The sequence below is a fragment of the Lethenteron reissneri genome, chromosome 3 (assembly GCF_015708825.2).
Source record: "Lethenteron reissneri isolate LAM-NWPU_2019-01 chromosome 3, ASM1570882v1, whole genome shotgun sequence".
Classification (NCBI taxonomy): Eukaryota; Metazoa; Chordata; class Hyperoartia; order Petromyzontiformes; family Petromyzontidae; genus Lethenteron; species Lethenteron reissneri.
In genome coordinates this window covers 11,290,715-11,317,489 of record NC_083781.1, presented here as the reverse complement: position 1 = coordinate 11,317,489, position 26,775 = coordinate 11,290,715, and the positions used below count along the sequence as shown (strand labels likewise).

Below are 26,775 nucleotides of genomic sequence, written 5' to 3'. Positions count from 1 at the left end.
TGGCGGTGGCCGTGAGCGGGAATTGAACTCGGGTCGCCGGGTTTGCGGAGCAGTGCGCTAACTGCTGGGCCACCGCTCCCCACAAGCACATGCAAGCACATGCAAGCACATGCAAGCACATGCAAGCACATGTGTGTCCTCTTACAGGGTGGTGGTTAAACCGCTTGGGCTGTGTCTCTTTGTTTACGCACACCACCGGGTGTGATCATTTAAAGCTGAGTAGACCTAAATTTCGATTTAAAGCTTTCGTGACTGCAGGGATTTATCTTCTTGGTTCTTTCGGTAAATTCACGTAGAAGGGAAATAATAAAATAAAAAAATAAAACATAATAAAATAATTCTCACGACGTTTCGGCCACAACGCAAGCAGCCGTCCTCGGGTGAAGACCAGGTCTTTCGGGGAGACAGCGTCTGAATGAGTAGACCTCTGAGAAGCCCAGGATCATTTCAGATGTTGGCCGTGAGCGAGAATCGAATGCGGACCGTCAGGTTCGCAGTAGCGCAGCGCGCCGATCACTGCCACCGCTCGCCACATAACACACAAACGTCAAAGACACATAAACGTGTTCGGGCACAACCCGCAAAACGCCATCGGAGACGCATACGACACGGCATCCCACGCACCAGTGGTGTCATCTCTGTGGTCCCCACCTCCTCCTCCTCCTTGTGCACACGAATGGGCAATGGGAGCGAAACGTCGGCCATCGTACCAATGATGCACTGTACAACCCGTAAACACATGGGAGGGCTACGATCAGATGGTGCGGTCGTTAATAGCGGATTGCCTTGACGCTGTTCACTTATCCGACCTTACTCAGTTATCTGACCCTGTTAAGTTATCCGACATTGCGCATTTATCCGAACACGTTCACTTATCCGACTATGCGCACTTATCCGGCATTCTTTAAGTGGCATCTAAGCAACAGTTTGTATAGATGATGTCACAGTTGAACGTTAAGGTCCTTCAACCAATCCAAGGCGGCAGTAGACGCTGTACGGATTGCAGCGACGCTGTACGGATTGCAGCGATACCGCCAGGACGTGCGTGGCTGGCTCGCTCGTCGTTGATGTCTTTGATGCTTTGGGCTTCACCACACTTGCAGATTGATGAATATTTTTTTTTCCACTTGTGGAACAACGTGCACGCACATCTCCCGTGCTGGTCCACAGCCATCGTAAGAGAGCGAGAGAGAATCGCGGCACTTTCACGGCGCGGTCCTCAACCACGTTTTTGTTTTCCACATTTGTAGCCGCCCCCACCACCCTTCAAACCGTCGAGTGGCCGGTGTCTTTTGTTTAGTTGCCACAGCGGTAGAGGCGCGTATCCAGAAGGGCTTCCTGGATTTAAGCCTCGGGCGTGGGATGGGAGGGGGGTTCCTTTATGTCTTGGTGGAGCGGCAGGGCAAAGTTTTCCACGATCTTCGTCGGATGTTGGCTGGAGCCGACGTTCGCCAGCACGCGAAGCCACGGGGACTGGAAGTGGACTTTGAAGGGTGCCGCTGACGATACGAAGTGCGGTGTTGATTTGAACGTCGACGAGGTTTGTGCAAGGGCTTGGAACTCCACACTGGAGCACAGTAGGACTCCGCTGTAGAGCGGACCAAGGTCTGCGTTGATGTTTTCAACGTGCGGTCCAGTGTCGCTTCCCCCGCTTGGTTCCTGGATAGCGTCCACTCGTGCTTTTGTTATAAATTTTGGCTTGTTCGAGGTGTTGGTGCCGGGAGTTAAGCGCCCGGTCTATGGTCACACCTCGGTACCGAGGGTGCTGGTCGTGAGTTAGCGGTGTTCCTAAGAAGTTGACATTTAATGTTTTCGTGACTTGCCTGTTGTTCAGGTGGAAGATGGAGACGATGCTCTTGGAAGTGTTTGGCTTTAGGCACCAATTTGTAAACTCTTTAAAAAATGTTTTAGACTTTTCCAGTGTCCGACCACGTTCACTTATCTGACCACTTTCACTTATCCGACCACGCTCACTTCACAAACCGGATTTTAAGGTGGCCAGGTGTTGGTACCTGTGGTCACAGCGCATAGCCGGAGCAACTGATATCCTGGGTTCGGAAGGAATCCGTTTTTCAGCCATGCGTGATTTCAACCGTACAAACGTTTCTCAGTCCGCGCGTCTTGGCGAGGGTCACGGCGGCAGCGTGTTGAGTAGGGCAGTCCAGACCTCCCTTTCTCTGGCGACGTACTCTCGCTCTTGCTGGGAAATTCCCAGGCGTTCGCAGGACAGCCGTGGCACACGTATGTGGCACGTGGCACGCGTGTGTGTGCTATGAAGAAGGGTCATTGCCGGAAACGTCACCTGTCATTTAACACGCAACAAAGTTTACTCGTTGGCAGTGTCCGAGTAGAGGTGGGGTGCACGACACTTTTACATTTACACCGCCTATAAAAAAAAATTCCTTTTAAAGCTACGGTATTGTTGACGAATGCGAGGTTTATTTTCGTCGCAGTTAAGCGTGCTTGTGCGCGCGCCACTGCCAAGCGCCACCACGTAATTTGTCCCGTGAAACTAGGGGCTGCGTGGCTCCGCGTAGCGTAACGCTTTCGGGGCAAGATAGCGCCAGTAAAAATAGGCACGGGGGGGCCCCCGCTGCTCAAGAGCGCAGACGCTTCGGGAGAACTGGGTTTCGCTGCAGGCCGCTGCGGGAAGGTCCATCCTAATGGACGGCGGAACGTGGGAGGAGGGGGAACGCTTAACCAAATTGCAGTTTGCGTCGCTCGTTTGTTATTTGCCGTTAAATCAACAGGCGTGGGGTGACGGCTCTTATTTCCAGGTGTACACATGGGGTGTGAGTGTGTGCGCGGGCGTGCGTGTGTGCATTTGGGGAGCGGTAGTGCAGTGGTTAGCACTCTGCGTTACGATTCCTGCTCACGGCCAACACCAGTGACGATTAACTTTAACCGGTCCTGGGCCTCCCCTAGGTCGACTCGGCCTCAAAATGTGTACCTGGTGCGATGTGTAAAAACATTGCCAAAGGCGGTCGGGCGTGGGCCACCCACCCCCTCGTGTTCCGGCCGTCGTAGGTGTTACTCGCTAACAGAATTTGCCCCAACAGTGTTTAAGGCTACACGTGATATTTGTCTTTGATCTTTGTGCGCGTTGTGTGTCTGCATGCGTGACGAAGAGCTAAATGAGCTCATGCTGTCAGCACTTGCGAAGTTGGTGGCTTTGCCCTTCTTGTCGGCGCCCCTTGCGCCCACACGTTTGTCATTGTCTTTTTAGATTTGCGCGCTTGTGTGTGTGTCACTGGAGCGGTAGTGTATCAGTTAGCTCACTGCGCTACGAACCCAGCGAACCGAGTTCGATTCTCGCTCACGGCCAACACCAGTGGTGGTTATCTGAACCAATGCAGGGCCTCCCTTAGGTCGACTCGGCCTCAAATGAGTATCTCGTACCGGTGTGTAAAAACATCGCCGCGGTTGGGTGTGGTGCTGGCCACCCACCCCTCGTGTGCCGTGCCGGCCTTCGTAGGCGCTACTCGCTTTACAGCACTTGCCCCAACAGTCTGTTAAGGCGATACGAGAGGGGGTCTTTGTCACTGTGAGACTACAATGTAGATCTTATATTCTTGGTTCTTTCGGTAAAGTCACGTAGAAGGGAAATAATAAAGTAAAATGTTTGATATTTTTATTTTTCTATTATTTCCCTTCTACGTGACTTTACCGAAAGAACCAAGAATATGAATCCCTGCAGTCAAGAAAGCTTTAAATCAAAATGTAGATCTTGCTTGCACCTGTACCTAACTTTTCACATCGCACTTGCACCGAGTTTTCTCTCTCCTATTCACGCGCGTTTCGGTTGCAACCGTGAAACGCCTCCGCTTTGTTCATCCTGCAGTATCCCTCGGGGGGACCCCTGTCCCCTCATTCTCTGCTGTGTTGACGTTCTCGCCATTTGGGCTTCATTTGCCGCCGAGCCGAAGCGGCCGCGGGTTCTCTCGCCGGCGCGACGTTCTTCACGAAATTTAGTTTGGTTCCTTTTTCGTTTCATCGAGGCAGTGTGCGGGGCCCGGTCCATCGCGCTGTGACGCGGGTGAACGCACGCCAAGTCAGCGGAAACCAAACCGGTTGTGAGAAAAAAAGCAGGGGGGGATTATAAAAGGAGGGGGAATGGGCTCGCGAAAGGGGAAAAGGGTGACTTTTTCTTGAAGGGGAGAGAGAGAAATATAACCCAAACACAGCTGACAAAAAGAAAATAAATGCAATGTTTGGCTGATTACCTTTCAGCCCCCCCCCCCCTCCCCCAACTACGACCAGGCCTATCCCGCGCCCCTCTTTATCAATCCAAATTGCTTAATTGCATCAAAACTACACCACGTACAATAACCCAATTCTTTATTTCAAATAATGGTCACGTTACGGACAATTTTATAATTGCTCCTACAGCACCTTGGTAAAGGCGCTAGAAAGATCTCTTTAATATTCACAAGTAGTACTAATCCCATATCTGCATTTCCCATAAATATGCTAAATTCCTTTTGATATGCAAATTATTTTGTCAAGGCGCTCTTCCCCCTCCAACCCAGCTTAAATATACGCTCCAAGCCTGGAGGTGTTTCATTCAGACGCTGTCTTCCCGACAGACCTGTTCTTCACCTGAGGACGGCTGCTTGCGTTGTGGCCGAAACGTCGTGAGAATTATTTTATTATGTTTTATTTTTATTATTTTATTATTTCCCTTCTACGTGACTTTACCGAAAGAACCAAGAAGATTCAGATAAGAGGCGGCCAGAATGAGCATTGTTTTTATTTCCACCCCTCCGATTTCGACTCCCGTCTGATCCGCGGTGGGTATACCCCTCATCAGCGGTCCCTGTCTCGCGACCCCTCCACGCTGCGAACTTATTTTGGGTGTTGTACGAGGAGGTGGAGGGGGGGGGTACCATCTAGCCTCGAATTCCCCCTCCCTTGTGTCGTTGAGTTCCTTTTCATCGTCGGCACTCGTGCAACCACTGCCAACGTGGAAGCGGCGGCATCGCACAAAATAATGATCGTGATGTGTTCCACTACGTAGCCCTCACTGTAGAGCTGTGTACACAGGGTACAATATAAACATTGACATTGCCTTGTGTCCTGGGGCACAAACGGCACTTGTGTGCACATCCGCAGATGTGCTGACACCACACCACCTCTCCGGCACAGAATAGGAAGAGTAAGCAACGCGATAAACGAGAATTGAGTGGTGCGGGCAGAGCGCAGCGGTGCGGCGATTAGCTCCCTGCGATAATGAACACCGACCGCCTGAGTTCAATTCCCGGCCACGGTTAGCGGCCGCGGCGAGGGACGAGCGACGTCCGAACCGTTCTTGGAGTGTGCGCCTGACCCCACACCCCCCCGCGAGACCCCATGACCCCCTGGTCCCCGTCCCCCTCCTTGACCCACGGGACCTGACAGGCGTTGGCTCCATCCCACGTGAGACAGCCTCGCTGTCGGCCCGCGTCTTAATCAAACTGCACGGGGGGGCACGGAGACGGCACGTCGCCCTAACGGAGGCGTTGAAGAGACCCCCCCCCCCCCCCCCGGGGCTACACGACGGCCCCGGTCCCCCCCTCCCTATTGTTGCCGTTGGGTCACGACGTCGAGAGGAAATTCCTCCATACCCCCCAGGAGGCAGCAAGCCCGGACATCCTCCGCCGTCCACCCAGCCGGTGCACAGAAATGGACGAGCCTAAACAATGGTGCCGGTTTCTCAAGTCCACCCGGCAGGGGTTACATTATTACGTCTATGATCGGCAGATCGCGTGTGTTGGTGGCGGTAGGGTCAAGTGTGGGCACTCCTCGCGCTTCTTCCAGCACGTCTGCTCAGCGTGCATGAGCAGACCGAAACTTTAGAGGGGCCCTTCTGTTGGCAGTGGCGCGAGCGAGCAATTGCAGGGCTGCGCCTTTGCCCTCGATGACGAACTGACTGCCGCGGGCAGTGCTGCGGACTTGCGCAGTTTTGTGTGCGCGTGGGCGTCTCTCCGGCTGTAATCGAGTTTCAGACCCCGTGGGAGGAGCAGGAGGAGGAGGACGAGGGGACGTCCCCGCCTTGAGTTTGCGTGGCTTGCGGAGCTGCACAGTGACCTTTGGCATTGCCTTTCCGTTGGGCCCTGGATTAGCAATTTACACCCAGGTGTACGACGTTGTACTGCGCTCCCACGGCCACTCAATAGTAGGATGGCACCGATGTGAGAATTGGGCAAGGCGGGCTGAGCCTGCATTCCCACGGTAGTCTTAAACTAATAACTGAAACTAAACTCTTCTTGGTTCTTTCGGTAAAGTCACGTAGAAGGGAATTAATAAAATAATAAAAATAAAACATAATAAAATACAATTCTCACGACGTTTTGGCCACAACGCAAGCAGCCGGCGTTGTGGCCGAAACGTCGTGAAAATTTTAATTTATTATGTTTTATTTGTATTATTTTATTATTTCTCTTCTACGTGACTTTACCGAAAGAACCAAGAAGATGAATCCCTGCAGTCGCGAAAGCTTTAAATCGAAAAATGAAACTAAACTTTATTTTACCAGGTAAGACCCACTGAGCTGTAGATCTCTTTTTACAGAAGCGACCTGGCCACCACAAATGATAGCGCAACGAAGGGGCTTCTGACATGGAAATTTATAGGAGCCTAATCCTCTCGACGCGCGTTGATTCTAAATGTGGAAGGAAAACCGGAGGAACCGGAGAAACATCCACGCGACCACGGGGAGAAAGACATCCAAACTACAAATATAAAGGCGTCGGGGTCGGGGTAGAACCCACGACCTCCTGCATACCAGGTGAGGCAGTTAACATCTCGCCAACGCGGCACTCCTCAGCCCGGGTCCACGCCTTCCACTCTGCACTGAATACAATGAGTGGCTAGCCCAAGGTTTGTTCCTTGTCTCGTGCGAAAGATCTCCGGTCAGAGTCATATCCCGCTGCTCAATTGAGCATTGATGCCTTGGGTCTCCTCTCTTGTTTACAGCCCTGAGCCAGTGGTGGAAATTGCACGCAATCGAGTTGCGATATTCAGTTGCACGCAACAAAGTTGCATCCAGCATGCAATTTAATTGCTCCGACGTGGAATTTCGAAGGCAAGCGGCGATCGTTCAACCAGTTGCACGGGGAGCAAACCCGTCAGGACGCGGGCCACAGGACGACGTCGCCCCTACCAGCAATGCTGCGTACGCCCACGATGTGCGCGCATGCACCGGGGGTTGCCCTGGGTGAACCGACGTGGGAATTGGGTGAGCGGCGGAGGAGGAGGAGGAGTGGTCAGAAGCCGTTTGGCGTGTGGCAGAGACTTCTCATAACTGCTGATGTCAAAGGCGCTATTTTTGCCTTTTCAACTGACAGCAGATAATTTTTTTCTTCCGCCCCCACCGCTCACAGCAGCTCGCTTGACTCGGGAGCTCTCGCGGTGTTGTCCTCAAAATACCGCGGCTCGTTCCTAGGTCACGACACTTTAGTTTTACTCGCGTAACCCCCATTATTTCCACGCGGACCGAATGCTTATCTGTTTTGAAGGGCGGCTCGGCGATTAGAGCGAGCGAGCGGCTCGCAATCGGAAGTCTGCGAGTTCAAACCCTGGCTGGGGCTGTTGACTCGGCCCATCATCCCTCCACGGTCGATAAATTAAGTACCACCTTTTGTGGGGTTGTCAGCACAGTGATTGTCTTGTGGAGGGGGGGGGGGTTGGCAGCAGACGTGGAGGGTGGGGGGGGGGCGGTAGTGGGGGGCAGCAGTGTGGAGGGGGGGAGAAGAAGGGGAGGGAAAGGAGGGGAAGGTGGGGGGGGGGCAGTGGGGGAGGGGGAGCTACAGTAGGGAAGGGGGGCGGCAATGGAGGAGGTGGGGGGGGGCATCTGAACCTTTGGCCTTCTCCCCTGGGTGTGCCTGTGGTTATGGCAATGGGTAGCTGCCAAATGCAATGACTCGTGTGACTCATCGTATTGCGTGGGCTGTCTTTGCGTTAACTCGCCCAGCCCTTGGCTGCCTGATACAAAAAAGACACGCAGGTACCGCTAGGCCTGTGATGAATCACGCCGCCGCCCGCGTTCTCATGCGTCATCTCTGATCCGTCAAATGAACCACCAATTTTTTCGTCTCATTCCAAGTGTGTGATAATGACAACAATTTCAACGGCTTGTGTTTGATGCAGCGCCCTCCTATAAATATGCCGTGGTCGGTCTCCGACCGCTTAACATCCCGACCCGTTTAAAAAGGGCACCCCCGGTGGCAGCTGTTCTCGGCGGGCACAAGGTCCGTTGGGCAAAAGCGGCCTCTTCTGCAAGGACGACCACAGCCCTAGACCGTGCGACTCTCTTTGGTTGGCAGTGCTATTGATGAATGCGTTGAGATTTCAACTCGGAGCTCTGTTAACAGCCCTTGAGGGGTGCAGCGTTCCAGCACTCGGGAGGCGCCTGTGGGTGGTTGTGTCATGTGGGATTCTTGCCACTACCCCCCCCCCCCATGCCACTTGATTTACGCCTCGCGATGCCTTCCTGTTCGTGTCGCAAGGGAAAGCACTCTCTGCCTTTCCGCGCAGGGCCGATGATGCATGTGCGGGCCTCGGGCTTTGTTTAGAAACGCAAAACCGAAGCGCTAAAACCCTTGAAGGAGACGACAAACCGAAGCGCCGCTCCCAGTCGGCACGTTGAAGTTGGGGGCAAACGCAGATGCGTTGTGCGGATCTCGTTTTTTTCCACCCTCCAGCGTTTTCTCAATGAATGGGGGACGCTCCCTCCACCACCCCCCCCCCCCCCCCGGGTGTGATGGTCGGCGCGCCACGACTTGCAAGCCAGGGGTCGCCTCTTCGACTCCAGCCCCCGGAGCGGCGACTCAAAACGATGGCGCAAGATTCTTAAACAGGGGCGTCGTCGCGGTGGCTAGGAGATGTTAACTCCCTCGCCTGGTATACAGGAGGTCGTGGGGTCGAACCCGACCCCACGGGTTTGAGCGTCTCTCTCTCTTCCTCCCCGTGGTCACGAGGATTTTTCTCCGGGTCCTCAGGTTTTTCCCTCCACAATTAGAATCAACGTGAGTTCATAGAGTATTTGGCTGCTATAGATTTCCACGTGATAAACCACTTCGTTAAGCCATCATTTGTGGCCAGGTTGCTTCTGAAAATGAACCATATAGCTCAGGGGGCCTTACCTAGTAAAATAAAAAATAGTTTAGTCATACATTTTAAATATCCCCACCACCACCACCTCTGCCCACCCAGCAGTGTCAGCGGGTTCACCACAGTGATGTCGATCGGCAGGGTTGTACGCGGTGGGCAGCTCGCACGTCTTTCAAGACGTCTGGTCGACGTGGAAGAGTAGACCAAATACCTCTCGAACTCTGCCCCATAGAGCTCCCTCTACTGGTGCCTCTTCTGCCGGCGGTGAAGTGAGGCAAGCGGTTGCATGGCTGCGCTTCGTCACTGAACCTCTGCAGACGACATCGTGATGTAGCAGGACCGGCTACGGACGGTGATGCTGTTGGGAAAGCCTCCATCCAGCAGTGGTTAGACTCTTGATGATGAAGATCTGCTATTGAAATGGCCTTGCGGAAATGCTGGCCAGTAGCCAAACAAATCGACACTTCCTATAGATAATTGCTTTCGTGCGGAAAACGTGTTATTCCTGTTGGCTCATTAATCATAATCAACGTTTTTGGGTTTAGATCGCGTTATTTATAAATGTGTCGTCTCCCTCCACCACCCGACACGGCCAATCAGTAAAAAAGTGTCACGTTGACAAAAGACAAATAGTTCACTGCTTTAGCCCACCGGTGTGTTGAAGCGTGAAACCACAACATTTACAATTTGAGTACGACGTTTCGCTGGTAATTGCATCCAGCATCATCGGGCAATTCGCCAGATTATGAATAATATTGGTCGCGAAAGCCTACGTGTTAAACTGGCTCATTTAATATTAACGATAATTAATTTTGGGTTTTGACCCTAAGTCTATTAGCAGCTCAATTATGGTTTGGCCACACATGCATAGTGCATGAGTAGACACGATGTTAGAGATGGTTAGCGGTGTGCCGATGGATTGATTAATCCATTCATATCAATTCCCAAGCCTTAACCACACACTCGTTGAATCGAGTGTGTCAGGGTGATCGTTTCTAGTGGGCGGGTGAGGGAGGGAAGGGTGGTTGGGTAAGGGTGGGTGGGTGCGTTTGTGTGTGTGTGGGCAAAGTGCTTATGGATCAAGTGTTGGTGGCAGAGCTGGCAGCGGTGGTGCAGTGGTTTGGGCTTCCCAACAAACCCTGCGTGAGATGATGAAGCGCGTGGTGACGGCTCGCATTTCCAGGTGTACACACTGTGTGTGTGTGCGTGTGTGTGTGCGCGTGCGTGTGTGCATTTGGGGAGCGGGAGTGCAGCGGTTAGCACGCTGCGCTACGAGTTGGATTTCCGCTCACGGCCACCAACACAAGTGTCGATTATCTGAACTGGTTCAGGACCTCCTCGAGGTTGACTCCGCTTCAAATGAGTACCTAGAGTTGTGATGTGTAAACATCATAACTGGGGAGACAAAAACAGCCAGACGTGGTGCTGGCCACCCACCTCCTCATGTGCCGTGCCGGCCTTCATAGGCGCTACTCGCTAACAGCACTTGCCCCAACAGTCTGTTAAGGCTACACGGGAGATCTTTGTCTTTTGGGTGGGTGGATTGCAAACTCTCAGACAAAGAAATGGATTGGCTGAATGACAACTGATTCTCTCATCGTTGCTCTGTGTGCACGAGCCAAACGAAAGAAGATGTTTGGAAAAGCGTGACAGACCTCGCTCTAGACCTCCTCAATGGCTTTACCGACACCCGGTCTCTTGAGTACGTCTTCAAACGGACGTCTTAAAAGCGTGGCCATAACGTTTTCCCCTTGCTGGTCTGTGTGTGTTTTTTTTCACACGCACAATGTTGTGATTACGCTAGCAATATCTCCGGTTCCATCTCGCTGAACGGATTGTGTGGTGAGCACTTCCGCTTTGTTAACCAAGGGTCCAAATGTGGTGTTGGTGAGTTTATCCCCAGGGCTTGTTGTACAGTCCCTGGGGCCAGGGCCAGAGATTTCACATTGTTGGGTCCAGAATAAAAATCTTCTTTGACGCTGGAGGAGGAATCCGATGAGCTATGAAGCTTTTTTTCCACAGATGTCCAGTTGGGGCACTGGCTAAGAACGTTACAACAAACAATACAAAAACACGATAGGAGTGCGAAGTATAGGAAAGCTTAAACAAATTAAATAACTTTTTATTTTACACGGGACAGTCGTCTGAAAAACACATCAACGCTCAAACTAGATTTAAAAGTTCTCCAAAATAAAGGGTTTAATTTTGTGTAGATCGCGTGAATAAAGATGTGTCGTTAAACCCGCCACCACACGACACGGCCTATTACTAAGGTTTTGTCACGTAAAACAAAACGTGTCAATTAGTTACAACTTCAGCACGCCCGGTGCGTTGGGAGAGTAAACCCACGACATTTACAAATCAAGTACCGTGACGTTTCGCCGGTGATTACAACGACCGGCTTCACCGGGCGATTAGCCAGCATTGTAGTTTTTAGTCACGCGTTCAATTCAACGTTTTTAGACCCTCCCGTGGAATGTTACGCGTGCCGCTCAAATAAAAAGCGGTCTCTCTCGCCATCGGCTGCATCGACCAGCGACTTGCACATCAACCGTCGATTTTGTGTCGCGTGTTATATAGTTTTTTCGTCAAGCTATGACAGAGTGGAGAAGAGGGGAGGGGCGGTCCTTTGCCTATAAACGTCTGGCAGTTCACCAGCATCGATTTAAGCAATCCTGATTACCCGATGAGACACTCAAGGTCGAAAACCGGTCCAGAGTTTGCCTGCGTTTTTTGAAAGCTTTGTCGCTGCTCAAATTAAGTCTTCCCAGAGGGCTGTGTGGCTGATGGGGTGCACTTTTTATACGCTGTTATTTAACTCACTCTGTTGTCGTATCCTCAAATCTTGTAACTCAATTTTTATTGTACATGTCTTGTTTTTCTTTTTTTTATTATTACCTTGAGGGAGACGGACACGTGCAGGGAGGCGTATTGTCCGCCGATTTATTTCACTCAACGATTCGAGACGCCGTATGGATACGGGAGGCTTAATAGGTCACGTCCGTGTGTGTGTATTTTTCCAAACGGGGGGGGGGGGGGTGGGGGAACATTTTCACAGCGAACAGAGGTAGCCTGGGTCCCGTGCCAACGAAACTTGTGTCACGCGCGCATACACACGCACATGCGCGGACACCCCCCCCCCCCCGCACGTACGTCCTTACGACGCGAATGAAGGTGACTCATTCCACACCGCCGTCACAAAAACACCCGGTCCCCGTGTAGGAGCAATGTGCTGGCGTGGCCTGCTCATCACTCGCCTTACTGGTATACAGGAGGAGGCTCGTGAAGGACGCTGTAGGTCAGTTGGAGGCAGACGCCCTCCTAACAACAACGGAGGGCAGAGGACCGATGCTCGCAACAACGAGCGGAGCGCCGGGCGGCTAAAATGCAGCGAGTTGGCACCGTAGAGGGCACAGGTGGTGCATCTGCCAGTCATCTCCGTCAGTCAACCCACGGCACCTGGGTCTGTCACGTGACCTCTTATCGGCGAGCCTTTGACACTTCACGTGGCCTGAAAGTGCCCCTGGCCTGGCAGAGGCACCATGGTGACATCACCATCACTTAGTGGCGTATTGGTTTACAGAAGGTTATGGATTCGATCCCGACCCTTGACGCCTGTTGTATATTTGGAGTTTGCGTGTTCTCTCTACCCGTGGTGGTGTGGATTTTTCTCTGAGCTGCAGACTATCCATCAGAAGTTGCTTTCCCGTTCGAACGTGTGATGTGAGTCGTAATCTTTTGATGCCACCGTCCGCCAAAAAATTCCGGAAATTGGTGGGGGGGGGGGGGGTGGGAATTTGGAGCCGACTCGCCACCGCGTGGACGCTGGCCCTCCCCCGCACACCTCTGAGTTCATCATCTCTTTCTAGATTAGAAGTTTTCGTGACTGCAAGGACCCATATTCTTGGTTCTTTCGGTAAAGTCATGTGACTTTACCGAAAGAACCAAGAATATTTATCATCTCTCTTTGAGTGAATACCAGGTGTGATGGAGCAGCAAGTAAAAATTATTGTTATTATATTATTATTAAAAATACGGATACGCCTCCACGAAAGCTTAAGGTTGGGAACCACGGCAATAAGCCACGTGCAACAGGATCAGGGCCGACTGTCGCACCTCCGTCCAGCGGGGTACCGATCGTCGACCCGTTAGCTCCGCTCGCGCAGCAGCCAACCGCCTCTTTGACCGACGTTTCGGAGTTGCCCCCACCCCCGTTCGCGTCGCCGCTGAGACCGACGCTTCAGCTTCTGCCCTCCCGTCGCTTCTGTCCGCGCAGACAGTGGAGCATGGCTTCCCGCACCAACCCAGCGCCCTGGCCTACGACCCCGACCTGCGGCTCATGGCCATCGGTACCAAGTCCGGCGCCGTCAAAATGTATCCTTTCTCCCGGCGTGGCGTCGCCGCCGGTGACGCGCGAGATTAAAGAGGAGCCGCACTTATCTTCGCGCCGTGCTTGCGGTAAGTGCTGTCGCGACGATGGGTGAGTGTCAAGTAAAAACTTTATTTTTTTATTTTAACCGGGTAAGGCCCCAACCGAGTGGCTTATTTTATCACGTGGACATTTTACAGCGGCCAAATACTCTGAACGCAAGTTGATACTAAATGCGGAGGGGGGGAAAAAAACGGAGGACCTGGAGAAAAATTTACACGTCCACGGGGGAGAGACATGCAAACTTCAAATGCACAAGGGTCAGGGTCGGGATAGAACCTACGACCTCCCGTATAGCAGGCGAGGCGAGTGCGTGGCTACTTGTGAACGTAACTGACACGGCTTGGAGAGGTGGTGGGGGGATAGATAACATCATGCAGCAGTGGAGCGACAAAGGCCTGTTGATTTGCTCATTCGGATTTAGCGTCGGCTGAATATCGCCCACACGTGTCCCGGTTGGACTAATTGTGACTGCAAGGGTTGGTTGGGTGAGTGGTCAGGTTAGTGGCGAGTAGCAGCGTCTGCCGAGGTGTGAACGTGGCTGATGGGGGCCGAACGGTGACGCTACCAAAACCGGTCCTCCTGGCTTGGCCCGGACAGTCCCAGTTGGTTTCATAACGGCTTGTCCCCGTGACCCGAAGATTTTGCGAAAAAATTCTGGATTCTGGCCCAGGTTTCCAAAGGAGGACAAGTTGCCCAAAACTTCACCTATTTTATAATTATATTTCCTTTTAAGGCCACAGTTTTTGACAAACGTGAGGTTTATTTTTTTTCATCATCGTAGGAACGGGCCAGGGGGCTGCTACCCTTCATTTTACAATGGCCGCTAATGCTTACTGTCAACATTCGCCGACTCGTTTAATCAGACTTGCTTGTGATCAGGAATTGGAGGAGTGATTGTGAGTGGATCCATCTATTCGATAGCATTCCGGTTGTGCGTGGCTCCAAGTGAAATTGAAGCAATGTCTGGAATGCAACTGGTGAAATCACATTCATTTATTTCACCACTGGCAAGCTTAAAGCCCCGGTGTATTAATTCAACTACCATCTTACCATCTTTTAATCCTCACCGCCTCGTTTTAACGCTCTCTCTCAGCAGTGAAGCTTGAACTACGCCACACCTTGAGGTTTTAATGTAAGCTCACAGCGTAAAGCTCGTTATGGCAGGCAAATGGGGTCAACTGGAAGCAGTAGGTGATGTTTGCCCCCCCTACGTTAACAGCCACTGCAGTAACCTTGAAAGGGAATTCGGTGTTTTTTTGTGTTTGCTGTTGGTATTTACCGTATTCTCTGGATCATGAGATGCTCCGGGAAGTAACCGACTACAAAAACCCGTGCCCGTTGTCAAATAAGGTCATTCAAATATGACAAGCAAAAAAACAACAGCCGCCATTCGCCACTTCAGCGGCGGTGACGTCACCAGAGCACTTGCGTGCCAGGCTAGGTGCACTTTGAGGCCGTCACGTGAAGTGCGCGAGTTTCGCTGTTGACAGCAGAGCACGGGACAGACCCAGGGTTGTTATCCGAGGATTATTGGCACAAAGCTGATTTCTCACAAAGAGAAAAAGATCCCCCGTGTAGCCTGTAACAGACTGTTGGAGCAAGTGCTGTTTGCGAGCACTTACGAAGGCCGGCACGGCACACGAGGGGGGCGGTGGCCAACATCAACACCCGACCGCCTTTTGTCTCAAGAGGGGCGATGTTTACACACCGCACCAGGTACTCGTTTGAGGCTGGGTTGACATCGGGGAGGCTCATGATCGGTTCACATGAAAGACTGTCTCGTGCATTGCGGCTCTTGAAACATTGGGGGGGGCGGTGGTTGTTTTTACCGAATTCGAAAAAAATGGCTCCTCTTGTTATTTGGGGTTGCCCCTGACCCCTGTGCTAGAGAAACCTCTCTCGAAAGAGAGAGATACACTTTAGAGAAGGGCTATTTTGTGGGGAGTACCCATACTTGACCCCACCACCACACGCAGCCTGTGCCGATTGACTAACTCCGGCCGTGCCCCTTGGTTACCTGCTCTGAGTCGGCTCGTGCGAAGGAGCGTTGCGTCACGTCCGCGTTGCGTCACTTGGGCTTGGCAACAGCTTACAGCAATGGCCTTCGTCCAGCAGTGGATTAAGCGTCGATGATGATGATTATGATGAATGATGCGGTACTGCATGGAGGGTCATTATGATCCCGAATGACTTCACGTGGCCCAAATGTCACCACCGTTTGCCGTAGGTGTTTTGGAAAAGAAAACAAATATTCTCCGAGTTCACAAAGTAAAATGGCGCGGTGGACAATGACCACACGCCTCCGACGCAGGAACAGAAACTCGTAAGCGCCGTGGAAAATCCATTCGCTCGCCCGCGCTTCTACTTCTCGACCGAGATGCCATTCCGACCTTTATCTGATTGAAGCCCGGAGGATAATCTTCATTATGCTGGCCCACCCTTGGGGCAGCGAGCGAGCTCATGCTCACGGCACGCCGGAGTTTTAGGTTGAGAATTCATTTGTTCCCGGCCAGGATTAGCGAGTGTTTCAGAGTCAGGGCAATTGACCTTTCTCTGCGTCTGTGTGTGGTCTTTTACCCCCGATTCTTAGTGGGGTGCCCCCGTGCTTGTCTGTCAGGGGCAGTCTCCAGACACTCACGTGGGCAGGTGACTTGATGTCTTTTGTTTCGCTGGCTTTACATTAAAATGCGTCGATTCGTCGCGGCCTTTCGATATCCGATGTGTTTTTTTGCGTGTCCCAAAAACAGCTTCTTAACCGTTTCTGGACAAGCCACTGTCGAGCTTGTGTGTGCTGTGCACGCTCGTTGTTGATGGTGGGAAGATAATTATAATTTGTTGTTGTCGTACGCACAGGTTCGAACCGGAAGGTTGGGGTGGGGGCCATGGCCTTTACGAACCGGCGACGGTGCCTTGTGTACGCAGGGAATTGTAACGGGTGGCAGGCCCCCTTGGATTGTACATCCGCAACACCTCCTCGTCGTCACGCGGGCAAAGTTAATCAAGTAAATGTGCGGCTCTCCCCCTCGCTTAGTGGGGTAGTAGATGTGTTCCTAAAAATAAGGTGGGGGGGGGGGGGGTCGCACAAGGCGAAATTGCGGAGCGTGGAGCGAGCGGTCATCCAACCCACAATGCACCGCACGAGACAGCTGCCTGCTGATTAGCGCATTCACTTTACACAAGGCACACAGACGGTACACACACAGTACATATACACAGTACGCACGGTACACACACACGGCACACAAGGTACACACACAGTACACACGGTACACACACAGTACACGGTACACACACGGTACACACACAGTACATATACACAGTACACACACCCGGCACACATGGTACACACACACACTACAGAACACACACAGCGTTGTGCCATGTCCGACCGCATAGCCGCATGTGGAGTGAATTCAAACCTGCGCATACTCGACAGCGAAAACTGTGAGACGCGAAATCTCACAGAGAAAGCGCCGAGCAGCGATTTCCTGCTCAAACGGAGCATCGGGGCAGTGGTTCTCATCTCCTGTTTGCGGTCCACAAGTCAGTGGTGGAAATTCCACGTTTCTATGGCGGCCGGGCGGGCGGGGATAGCCTATTCGTAACGCTTTGCTCAGTGCTGTTCGCGATTCGGAGACGATGGAGTTGGCGGGGCGGTGGTGCTTTAACCCCCCCCACACCCACCTCTCTTAATTACCTTTTTTAATATTGCGTAGATTTTTGTCATGTTTTAGTTTTCTCCACATGGCCAACGATTCGTGTGCCCATTTGTGGATGTTCAGCGCCTTGAATACCTTGTAGGAAAGGCGCTTTAGGAATGACATTTGTCACTTGATCGTTGTGTTACGAACCCGGGGCTTCCCCCTAGGCCGACTCGGCCTCAAACGAGTACCTGGTGCGGCGTGTAAACATTGCCACTAGGGAGACAAAGGCGGCCGGGGGTGGTGTTGCTGGCCACCCCCACCTCGTGTGCCGTGCCGGCCTTCATAGGTGCTCGCTTACAGAGAGCACTTGCCCCAATGGCTATTTGGAGGAGATCTTTGGGAATTTTTTTGTACAGTACACCACGTGCGTCTCTAGGGGGGGGGGGGTACAGTAGGGTACAGTGGTGTACAGTAGTGGCAGCCCTAGGTTGAGAATCAGGTCCAGCCTGTGCCTCGCCCTGTACACACCCCACAATCCCACAGCATGCCTCCCCTTCGCCGGCCCATGCACAGACGATGTGTGTCAACGCAGCAGCAGCAGCGTGGACTATTTTGTTATTTTTCCCCACCACCAACCCACCGTGTCTTGGGTTACAGGTTGTTGGTGACGTGCGGATGGCCAGATTGTCAGTGTCTCTGTTGCTTCCTGCAGCCCTTGCCACCGCTGCTGCTGGTGAACTCAACCATTGGAGTGAACGTGTGTGTCTTGTGACAGCCTGCGGGAGCTGTGGGTGCAGCTACACCGGTGACGATTATCTGAGCCGGACCTGGGCCTCCCCTAGGTCGACTTGGCCTCAAATGAGTACCTGGTGCGATGTGTAAACATCGCCACTGGGGAGACAAAGGCGGCCGGGCGTGATGGGGATTGCGGGACTCATCATTTTCGCTAACAGCACTTGCCCCAACAATCTGTTAAGGCTATACGGGGGATCTTTGTATTCTTTGGGACATTAGAATTGGGGTCCCTGTTTTTATTGGACAGTGCTCCACACCCTCTCCCCCTACGCATTCTCTCATTTGCTTTGACAAGTGACTCAATAACAACCGCCCGTCAAATGTGGAGTCTCCAGCCAGAGCCAAATTGGCAACTTCCCTGGGTCTGCCATGTCCACCGCGTGCCTCTGAGCCTCTCTGCGCGGCGCCCGCTGCACGTTTCACGAGTGTCGCCTTGCGCTTGTTTGGGCATTTGCCGCAACGTTGCGTGTGTTTTGACTCTTGCTTTCTCGCTCGCCGTAGGGTCGTTCTGAACGCTCGTCAAATGCTATGGACCAATCGTTCCGGTGAAACGAGGAGGGACCCGCCGCTGGAAAGATGACTCTCTCGTTGATTTACAGAAAGTGTTGCAGTTGGTTTAGCGCGAGCGTTTCCGCATTATGACAATACTATGAAATAATAATAAATTACAGCCCTTGATTAGTGGTGGTGGATTGGGGAGACAATCATCCACGTGGTACTTTGACCATGGCTGATCACGACGATGATGTTGGTTGTGTGAAAGTCATTCTTTAATCCGTCCAAATGTTTGAGCGGACGCAATGCTCCTCCCAGAGCCAATCCTAATGCACTGATGCCCCACGACAATTCAAGGCCTCGGCTCACCCTGTCAGTCATAATCAGGGGTCGGCAATCAAAAGAAATAAAACCCCTAAATATTTCAAGAGGCCGCAATGCGCCATGGGGTAAATGCGAGACCACGGCGGCGGTGGTCCTCAATAAATAACGCGTCACGAAGCGGTCCCTTAAAGAGCCACCGCATGCGGCAGAGGTCGCAACCGGGTACCCGATACCCGGCTACCCGTACCCGGCCGGGTACGGGTTTGGGTACCCGTTTGCGACCCTGGTGTGGCCGGGTACGGGTACGGGTAGGCCGTGAGTCACTGGTGAGTAACCGTTTATCACTCATTTCCCAACGTCTTGTCTCCTCACAATTCAAGTTACTAGAATCAACCCACTCACGCCTGCAACATGGCTTCATCCCAGAGGTCGCAATCGGGTACCCGATACCCGTACCCTACCCGTACCCGGCCGGGTACGGGAGGGTACGGGTACGGCCGGGTACGGGTGCGGGTACCCGTTTGCGACCCTGGTGCGGCCGGGTACGGGTAAGAAATCAAAACCCGTTTGCGACCTCTGGCATGCGGGCTCCGGAATCCGCAGGTTTCCAACTCCTGGTCGTGTCCCATCTGCGTGTAGTTGGTGAAAGTTTGGTAAAATCGACAATCGATTATCGTCTTTATTTAGAATCGCAGCAATCTGCGTGCGCTTTTATTTTCCGGCCAACGCCGAAAGACCCACGGATGGCAAAATAACCGCGGCTGGCGGCGTTGGAGACGATCGCCCGTGTGCCCAGGTCCAGTTGTACGGCGACCGGTCTGTAAGGCAAATACGTTGTCTCGGTTCGCGCCACCGCAGATCCCCCATCTCCGCCCTGTACTTTGGACCCCGTGCCGGGGCGTGCTGCGGCCAATGCATTTGCGCGCGAAGACGGAGGCCAGACGGCCTGCCGGCACGGGTGGTGCGGGCTGTTGACTCGCGCGGGTCGGTCGTGAGTCGCGGCTCCTCAATGTGTCGCGGGGAGTTGCAAAACCGCCGTGGCCCTCGCAAGTGAACAAGCAAAGTTATAATCCGATGTGACCGGGTCACACTTGCGAATGGAGACCCCCTCCACTCCCTGTCCGTCTCTCAAAGTTCTCGGCTGGTCGAAGCGAAATGTAGCCTTGTTCGGTAATGCGGTCGTTGCCGCCTTGCTGAAAAACACCGCGTTATGGGAATCATCGCATTCTAATAAATAATATAGGGGGTAAAGCACAGTCCGCGTTAAGACGTGAGATGCGTGCGCAGGCTGCTGCTTGCATGCTTTCATCTGCCACCAGTCGTAACGTGGCACTCGAAACGGGCCATTTTACTGGATTGGAAATCCATTCGCGCTTACCATTACGCGACAGCTTGGCTCCCTCCGAGCCACGGTAGGTCTCTGCGTAAATCGGTGCCGCCTTTTGCTCGCAGCCATGCAACGCCCACACCACCACCTACCCCTCTCGGGCAAGAGCTACCCACGTGGTGTGCTATGCCAACAGGGTTCCGCGTGGCCTGTGACTTCCCCCCTATCCCCCACCACCACCATGTAAAGGATGGTTATTTTTAGCGTTCCCGGTGGGTTTTGTCTGGGTAATGCGAGCCCTCTTGTTAATCCCGCGGGGGCTAAAGAGCTTGCCCACGCGTGTCCCGGTTGCTCTAATTGTGACTGCAAGGGTTGGTTGGGTGAGTGGGTCAGGTGAGTGGTGAGTAGCAGCGTCCGCTGCGGTGTGAACGTGGTTGATGGGGGCCCAATGGTGACGCTACAAAACCGACCCCCACCCCCCCTCCGGCTTTTACAGAACAGTCCCCGGGTGGTTTCATGATGTCTGTCCCGGTGTCCCGAAGCATTCGCAAAGAATCGGGATTTTCTCTCCGGTTTAAAATCTTACTCCCCGGGGGAGGGGCTGTGAAAGGGCAGGTCTCCCAGAGCATTGGGCGGAGCTACCCGGGCAGTACCTGGGCAGTGGGTGGGGCTACCTGGGAATTGGGTGGGGCTACCTGGGCAGTGGGTGGGGCTACCTGGGCAGTGAGTGGAGCTACCTGGGCAGTGGGTGGGGCTATCTGGGCAGTGGGCAGGGCCAATGTTGCAGCACATCGGGCCACTCACTGTCTGGGTGGGGCTGACGGGCAGGGGCCCGCCCGCTCGCCATGAGGTGCAGCGAGTGCCTCCTGTGTATATACAAATAAGCGCTTGCTCCAGTCATACCCTTGTTAGAGCGCGATTGTAGGCGGGGTGACAGAAATGGTCACGGTGTGACATGACAGAGCTGGGACAAATCTACGTCGACCGCCAGACGAAGTGTGCGGCCCCTTTCATAGGTTAAAAATGAGTCCCGCAATCCCCATCACGTCGTGAGAGAGATCCGTTCATTCATGGATCTCTCGCAGGGCGACAGGGTCGGCCGGGCATCGCCCCCGTTCTCGAGAAGTGGCCCACAGAAGCGAGAGAGGCCGCGGTACGAACTCACGATGCCGCGGCGGCGGTGGCGTCAACGGCCTCTCCGCAGTTGCCCGCAGACGGCGGACATGGGACACAACGCGGCGAACTCGAAACACCGTCGCCCCCCCACATCCCCACCGCATCCGAGTGCCGCCCTTCTTGCCGAGTTGCCCGAGTGTCGCGGAGTTGTTGCCATGCAACGCGTGAGGAACGGGAGTTTGTTTGTTTCATCCACGCAGCTGGCTCTTAGGGCGCACAGAAGGGGCTTCGGTGAGTGGGGTGGCGGCGGTGAGCTGTCCGATGACGTTACAAAGATGTCACTTTAGGCTGGCAAGCCGGGCGAAGCTGTTTGAACGTTTGGGCCGATGCGTCCTTGTATTGCGTAGCACGAGCGCAATCACTTTACGAGATTAAGCAGTCTCATCATTATTGTCATTATCTGAATCCCGTAACGGATGTTGTTAATGTCACGGTGATTAGCAGGATGTGGCGAGATGTTAACTACCTCGTCTGGTTTACAGGAGGTTCGTGGGTTTGATCCCGACCCTGACGCCTGAATGTTTGGAGTTTGCCTGTTCTCTCTTCCCGTGGTCACATGGGTTTTTATCCGGGCCCTCCGGTTTTTCCCACCACATTTGGAAACGCGTGTTTAGACTATATGGCTGCTATAAATGTCCACGTGATAAGCCACATCGTTGAGCAATCATTTGTGGCCAAGTCTCTTCTGAAAAAAGCTACATAGCTCAGTGGGCCTTACCTGGTAAAATATAAATAGTTTATGGTTTTAGTTAGTTGAGTAATGATGCAGCACTCTCCTCCGTCCATCGCGCGGTGTTGTAATCGCCATGGTGAATGCAGCGTCTCTCGTGGGCCACAGGTGGGCGGCTGGCGCTCGCCCACTCCTCGCAGTGGCGCTACCTGCTGTCACGTTGTGTCCGTGTCACCTTCAACACACAACCAATTCCGTCGTCAAGGGCGAATTTGACGTCGTTAGTTCGTATTCGGGTGCAATCGGCAGAGCCAAATGATGACAAAAGGTGGGCCCCCCTTTTGTGGTCAGAAACCCATCGGACGAGGTCTTCGAGTGTATCAGCTCAACATATCAGAATCTTTTTTTATCCCGGAGAAATCTCTTTTTGCAAAGTATAGGAAAGGTAAGGAAATCACTATAAATAAACTTAAACGAAACACATTTTTTTTTCAGGTAAAGCCCTCTGAGCTATTCATTATTTTTCAGAAGCGCCTAACGAAAGAAGACTCCAATTTGTTTGACCCGGGAAAGCCTCACCGAGCCTCTTACAATCGGGCGGCTGAAAAATTACCCGCGAATTATACCGTCATGTGTAAATCCCAAGTTGAGAAATTGAATTGTCTGAGACGATATTGAAGGTGCACCGAGTTGCCCCGAGGCATTTAAGCGGACGCCATACACGTGCAGAGATGATTCTCGTTGTTGTTGTTATCGTTGTTGGTATTATTCCTTGATGGTCCCCGCGCCGCAGCTACGGTGCTCCGGGAGTGGAGTTCACCGGACTGCACCACGACATCGCCATCGTCACGCAGCTCCACTTCCTGCCAGGACAGGTGCCTCTCCTCCCCTCCCTCCAATTACCTCCCCCCCCCCCGCTCCCTCTCTCCGCTCCCTCCCCTCTGCTCCTTTCACCTCCCCTCCCTTCCCATCTCCTCCCTCCCCATCTCCTCCCTCCCCATCTCCTCCCTCCCCATCTCCTCCATCCCCTCCCATCCCATCTCCCATCCCATCTCCCATCCTCTACCATCTCCTCTCCTCCCATCCATTCTCCTCCCTTCCCCTCCCATCTTCTCCCCTCCCCCCTCCTTCCTTCTCCCCTCTCCTCCCCTACTTCCCTCCCCCTCCCTTCACTCCCTCCCCGTCCATCCTACAACATCTGTTCTGGGCTGTTGTATGCGTGGGAGAAACATTGAAAAATAGGCCCGTAACTCCTGATTGAGATTGAAATATTAAAATTATTGTGGGAAGTGCAATGCAGATTTCTATAGCAATGAAAGATCTATATATGCCCTTGAAATCAGACCGCCTCTCAGTGTATATCTTTTGCGCATCTCTCTCTAATGCATGTGGCACATGTCTCTGTGTGTGTGTCTTTGTTTCAGGGGAGCGGTAGTGTTTAGAGCACTGCAAAACCTGGTGACCAGAATTCGATTTACCCTCACGACCAATAACAGCGGCCGGTCCTGGGCCTCCCATAGGTCGACTCTGCCTCAAATGAGTACCTGGTGCGATGTATTAAAACGTCGCCACAAGGGAGACAAAAGCAGCCGGGTGTGGTGCTGGCCACCGGCCCCCCCCCCCCCCCCCCCCTTGTGTGCCGTACCGGCCTTCACAGGTGCTCGCTAACAGCACTTTCCCCACAGCCTGTTAAGGCTACACGGGGGATATTTGTCTCTGTTCTTCTCAGGGGAGCGCTAGTGTGGTGGTTGGCGCACCGCACCGCAAACCTGGTGACCAGAGTTCGACTTACTGTCACGACCAATAACAGCGGCCGGTCCTGGGCCTCTCATAGGTCGACTCAGCCATAAATGGGGTATCTTGTGCAAGTGTGTAAACATCGGGAAGACGAAGGCGGCCGGGAGGCGGTGCTGTGCACACCGCCCACCTCACGTGGCCTTCATCGGTGCTCGCCAACAGCACTTGCCCCAGTGGTCTGTTAAGAGGCTTTGCGGGGGATCTTTGTCTTTGGTGTCAGGCGCGCGTGGTCTCGCTGCTGGACGACGGCTCGCTGCACCTCTGGGAGATCGTGGAGAAGGACGGATACTCGACGCTCACCGAAGTCCAGGCTTTCACCATCCCGAGCCGGCCAGGGTCTGAACAACATCCAAAGTACAAAACCCCGTACCTTGTCCCCCGGCACGCCCCCCCCCCCCCCCGTGCCTGCTCCACCGGGTCGTGCTCGAGAGCGCCACCTGCCCCCTCCGCCTTGAGGCAACCGCTGGCAGGGCACGGCTGGGAGGCGACGTCATCGTCACACGGACGGGTCAAAGGTCATCGTCGTCATCGTCATCGTCGGGTCTAGCGGCCGCCACAGCTGCACACCGCCACGCCCCGTTCGTTATTGATCGGCGGCATTAATTACCTAAACCGCCAATGTGCAATGATTGATTGGGCCAAGATAAAAAAAAAACACAATTACTCACAAGGCTTCTCTAAAACTATAAATAAAAGCTGCCAATTGTTTTAGTTTTTTCTTCGGTAAAGACGCTTTCTCGTTCGATCAAAGTTTCCGTAATAAAATCGTAATTTATTCACTAGCTACCCCCCCCCCACCGAGCCACGAAGTTGCGTCTTGGGGGAGAGAAAAGAAAAAACAGCTAAATTTGAGCGACTCCGTAAACGAACGAACAAGCGCGAGCAAACTCGGACGTAACAAAAATATCAACGCATCCAACGATAACGTCGCTCCCGGCGCAAGCAGGCGACGACGTTTTGGTGGCCCGGGCCTCCGCCGTCGTAGCAGGGAGCGACAAATTGGGTCTGTTGCGTCCGCAGCGCTGGCTTGCGGCGCGTTGAATCGATTGCAGTCTCCGCTAAATGGATTGTTTCCCCCCCCCATCCTGGCTGCTCCGGGGGGCGACGAGTCGTGCATGCCGTTCTCTGCTCTCACACCCAGCTCGTGGCTCTTTGGGTCATGGGTCACTGAGTCGTGGGTCGTTGGTCAGTCATCGCTGCTCGTGGTGGTGGTGGTGCCGCTTGCTTTGTTTAGCGCCGAGGAGCTCACGTCAGCTGTCCTGCCACCTTGCCTCAATGCTGGGAGCTGGGTCGCGCAATGGTGTTTTTGCATGCTTCTCGTCGTCGTCGTCGTTATGATGGCGATGGCCACGATGATTATGATGGTGTGCTTCATCTCACAGCGAACGCTTCAGGTGTCTATGGGTGACGGTTCTAATGGCTAACTCGATTGCTGTTTTTTTACTTGAATCCTCCTCTTTTTCCTTCGTACGGCTGATGCAGATGCAGAGCGGCAACTGCAATTTTACATTCCCATGGTTTTATTTAAATGCGAATTTGCCGACTGCGATCGTGTTGTTGCAGCAGTGTTCTCTGTGGAGGTGGCCCAGAGGTCGGAGACGCTGAGCCGGCAACGCTGAACCCCCCGGGTTCGAATCCAGGTTGCGGCCACTGCCTGTGATTTAAACCGGGTTCTCAAGCCTAGCAATTCGATGTGTATCGAGTTGATGGTCTCAGCCCGGTCACCAATGACTGCGCGTACAAAAAAATCACTTTTCAAAAAAATGTGGTTCTACGCTTGACGTGGCTAAATTTTCAGCCGTTAAAACATGAGTTTTACTGTCGTGCGATGGACATTACTCGCAAATGCAGAGAGGGCAGGAACAATGCTTCCCTCGACTGCGTGTGGGGCCGCAAATCGATTGAAGAAGGGATCCGAGCGAGCTCTCCGATATCCGCTTCCGTGGGCCATCCTCAACTTTAAATCAGGGTCACGCTGCTTTCCGCGGTGGGGTCACGCACGCGCGATGCAAGGGTTGGGGTCACGCACGCGTGGAAAAAATATCACGTGGGTGTTAACTTCACGCGACCCTCCGCCGTCGAGCAAACGCATTCTGCGGTGGACGAGCTCTTTCTCTCTTTCTCTGTTCGGCCAGACGTCAAATTGAAGAGCAAAAGGGAAGAAAAAAAACGATGCCGATCCAGTTTTTTTTTTCCCTCAAGCTCAAAGGAAAGCCTGAAGTAACTGGTGCTCATTCTCCATCCACGGTCACCACGAGCGGTGGAAATTCCACATTCCCGTAACGGGCGGCGGTCTCTCAGAGACGGTCACTGTTTGACTTCCCGCAAAGTGGTACTTATTTATTTGGACCTCAAAGGGATGATGATGATGATGGAGCAGAAATGACCACCCCCTTCTCCAATCAGGATTTAAACTCGTCACCGTTTGATGTTGACTGTTGCGCTCTGCTGTAGCACCATCTGGTGTGCTGGGCTCAGTAGAAACGGTCAAAGGTGCAGCCCTGCAATTGCTTGCTCACGTCACTGCTGCTAGAAGCCACCAGCACCTCACCTCTTCACCCCACCCCCCCCTCTCCCCCCATAAAGCCGATTTGTCACTCCACTGCTGGATGAGGGCCTCCCCCCGTTCTATGATTTGTGGATATTATTGGACCACACTTTGCCTCACTGGTCAGTGCGGGTTGGTGAACACACGGCGTTACGCAGGTGGGAGCATAGAAGTACAGTGCAGTATTTTGCCGCACTGTTCTACGACGCAACCCCGCAAAGGGGGCGCCTGTGATAATGTTTCTCGCTAGTGGCACATTTCCGGGTGTTTTTTGGGGTTTGCGACAGGTGCTTAACGTGATCCGGATCTATCCAGGTGGGCGACACCCGGCACACCACATCCGGTATACATCTCGCTAGGGTTACTTGTCGTGCGCCACCCCCACCCACTGCTCCAGTTGACCAGCGGGCCGCAAGAAAAATTTCGACGACAAGTTAAACCCCAATGAAATGATATAATAAAATAACGCAAGCAGCC

The 26,775-nt window shown here is 53.2% G+C and overlaps 1 protein-coding gene across 3 annotated transcripts in view; it reads left to right on the top strand.

Annotated features, from left to right (window-relative positions):
- The window catches only part of LOC133346145 (lethal(2) giant larvae protein homolog 1-like), a 65,497-nt gene that overhangs the window by 18,132 nt on the left and 20,590 nt on the right, over positions 1–26,775 (top strand). For 2 of the 3 annotated variants that reach the window (XM_061557596.1, XM_061557586.1), the window contains exons 3-5: positions 13,367–13,464; positions 22,747–22,828; positions 23,971–24,104. In XM_061557596.1, coding sequence (XP_061413580.1) covers positions 13,367–13,464; positions 22,747–22,828; positions 23,971–24,104 — 314 coding nt within the window. The remainder of the gene's footprint in view (positions 1–13,366; positions 13,465–22,746; positions 22,829–23,970; positions 24,105–26,775) is intronic. The other variant, XM_061557604.1, reaches the window with a different exon arrangement.